This window comes from Triticum aestivum, chromosome 3A (assembly GCF_018294505.1).
Source record: "Triticum aestivum cultivar Chinese Spring chromosome 3A, IWGSC CS RefSeq v2.1, whole genome shotgun sequence".
Lineage (NCBI taxonomy): Eukaryota > Viridiplantae > Streptophyta > Magnoliopsida > Poales > Poaceae > Triticum > Triticum aestivum.
Window position 1 is genome coordinate 744,929,978 of NC_057800.1, and position 2,559 is coordinate 744,932,536.

Genomic DNA, 2,559 nt, shown 5'->3' on the forward strand with positions numbered 1-2,559 from the left:
TATCGATGACTTCATGGGGCTGGAACCTTACCCGTGAAACTCGCATAAACTGGAGAAGCTCACTTGCACTGCTGCAAGGTGCTACTGCTGCTTCTTTCATCAACTATAACCATAGCACAATTTAGTCTGTAATTAATTCTTATATGTTGTTCATCAGGTCTCAGATTTTATATTTAAGAAGATGGGGAAACACATTCACACATCTTCTCAGGACCTCATGGATTTCAAGTGCAAAAACCTCAGGCTTTAACGAAATCATATACAAAGATGGTGATGCTTCTATCCACCTACTAGTCAAGTTTTTTATGGGCATGGGGAGGACTCTGCCGAACAAGAAGATCCAACTCACTAAAGTCGATTAGCCAGACCGTGTGTCAATACACAATATTTGTTTGCTATGTTAGTACAGTACGGTGGTGCAGATAATCCATTTTTGAAATGGACAAAAGATTTTTGTCATCTTATTAGTTAGTTAATTAGTAAGAATGAGAGTTCGCACAAACCAAACAAGGGCAAGGAGACCGACGTACTCACCGCATGATCGCACCTAATATTCCATGTTGGCAGTCGCCCTTGGACCGTCTGAGTATGCGTGGGTGTGGCTCCATGAAGTTCATCAGATTAATATGACAAATTCCCAACTAAGCGATGATACAGGTGACAGTGTCACGTACACTTTCGATAAGGTGCCTCATTACACTTACTTCACTAACTAACATGTAGATTAACATGCACACCTACGAATCAGAAAATTACATCTACAGAGATCCATCATGTAGCCTTAGTCAGAATTTGGACACTGATAACAGATGAATTACAAGACGGAGTAGGAAGCAAGCAACAAGTAAGCATTTAATGTTGTTTGAGTCTGATGATCAGTAGTAGAACGCTGGGAGCCAATCCTTGCCGTTGATGAAGTCGACGGTGAGGAACTTGGCCGCCTCCGCCTGGTCTAACCGTCGCGACCATGGCACACGCTGCGACACGTCGGCCCCTGGCCCCGTGCAGTTGAACTCCCCGAGCATCACATGTCTGCAAAATCAAAGCAAGCACATACATATTATTGATCATTTCAAGATTTGCAATTTATTCATTGGTCGGATGCTTGATCGTGTTCGAATTTATTTGTGCGTTCGTAACGTACTCGGTGCTGCCAGAGAAGTTGTAGTTGGTCCAGCCGGCAGGGTTGACAGTCTTGGAGAGGTAGGTGTCGGCGAAGACGACGCGCGAGTAGGCCTCGTTGGCGCGGCCTAGGTACACCTCCCCAACACCATACACCTTCCCCTTGAGGAAGACGAAGCCGCTGCTGCCGCTCTCCTCCTTGCGGTCTTGCGCGGTGATGGACCCCAGGATCGGCGTCCGCCGGTCGGGCTTCACGAAGATCTCCGCGCACTGGAATATGGACTGGCCGCCGCCAAAGATGAAGTCGATGTTGCCCTGGATGTAGCAGCTCTCGTAGTAGTGTCGGCCGGTACTATCGAAGAGGGTGTGGTGGGGACTGTAGAAGGCGCAATGGTAGAAGGCCACCTTGTCGCCACTGACCATGGTGGCCACCGTGCGGATCTCCGGGTTGTTCGGCAGCCCCGCACGCGCCGCGTTCTGTGCACACGTACGAAAATAAGTTCTTCGAAACGAAGTTTTACACATGCTGGCAATTCGAGAATAGGAAGAGAAAGAAGAGGAAAGCAACTAGGAGCGCACCCTGAAGCTAATGCCAAAGACGATGACATTGTCCGCGTGCACGGCGAACGTGGCAGACTCGGTGTTGTGCGGGGAGGCGGACTCGTAGGAGATGGACGTCCGGCCCTTGCCGTTCCCCCTCACGAAGATGAACGGCTTCGTCTCCGGAATCACGACTTTCTCCCTGCATCCATAAGAACACACACGCATTTGTGAAAACCCACCCACACCCAACAAACACATGCCTTCTTCTAGTTGCGCTGCTGCGTCCCACATGAACAAATAATTGTGCATGCATATATACGTACGCGTAGACGCCGGCGCGGAGGTGGACGACAACCCACTCGGAGTTGCCGTCCGGCACGGCATCGATGGCGGACTGGATGGTCTTGAACTCGTCGTTGGGGCCGACGATCAGCGTGCGCTTGGCGTTGAGCTTAGAGGTGAGGAGGGGCCCGTTGACAACATCATCGCTCTTCTTGGCGAGCTTGTTGTGTGCGTCGCAGAGTGACAGCGAGAGGACCACCGCTGCGGCGAGGAGGAGGAGGCTAGGCTGGGCCATCATGGGGGGCGTGCGTGGGTGTGTTCTGCGAGAATAGCTCGCTGCGCCCCAGGACATTGCCGGAGGAGTGGTTGCTAATAACACGGTGCTCGTTTGTGGCCACTCGCTACTGGTGAACATGCGAAGGCTAGGAGGGCATGGCGGGGGCATCTTGATGGTTTGCCATGCATGGTAAAAGCTCTTGATAAGTGCTCTTCGTCTTGATGGATTGTCTGGTGTGGCCTACTTTTGTAACGTGTGGCATTGCGGTATTCTAGTTTAACTTACCCCAGACCAACACACAGTATATCAAAGAGGCCGACGGGTAAATTATTCAA

The 2,559-nt window shown here is 50.7% G+C and overlaps 1 protein-coding gene across 1 annotated transcript; it reads right to left on the minus strand.

Moving 5' to 3' along the window:
• Positions 1 to 621: 621 nt before the first annotated feature.
• On the minus strand, positions 622 to 2,353 carry LOC123059673 (probable pectinesterase 67). Its single transcript, XM_044482181.1, has 4 exons — positions 1,989 to 2,353; positions 1,702 to 1,864; positions 1,145 to 1,599; positions 622 to 1,032 (listed from the first exon to the last, which is right to left on the minus strand). The coding sequence occupies exons 1-4, from the start codon at positions 2,297 to 2,299 to the stop codon at positions 876 to 878; spliced, it is 1,086 nt and encodes a 361-aa protein (XP_044338116.1). The 5' UTR covers positions 2,300 to 2,353; the 3' UTR covers positions 622 to 875.
• Between the last annotated feature and the right edge of the window lie 206 nt (positions 2,354 to 2,559).

Excerpts from the sequence above, each read along its gene's own strand:
- LOC123059673 (XM_044482181.1), bottom strand. The coding sequence starts at position 2,299 with ATGTCCTGGGGCGCAGCGAGCTATTCTCGCAGAACACACCCACGCACG. Across the intron at positions 1,865-1,988 it reads CTCCGCGCCGGCGTCTACGC|GGAGAAAGTCGTGATTCCGG; the intron begins GTACGTATATAT and ends TTATGGATGCAG. Across the intron at positions 1,033-1,144 it reads AACTTCTCTGGCAGCACCGA|ACATGTGATGCTCGGGGAGT; the intron begins GTACGTTACGAA and ends TTGATTTTGCAG.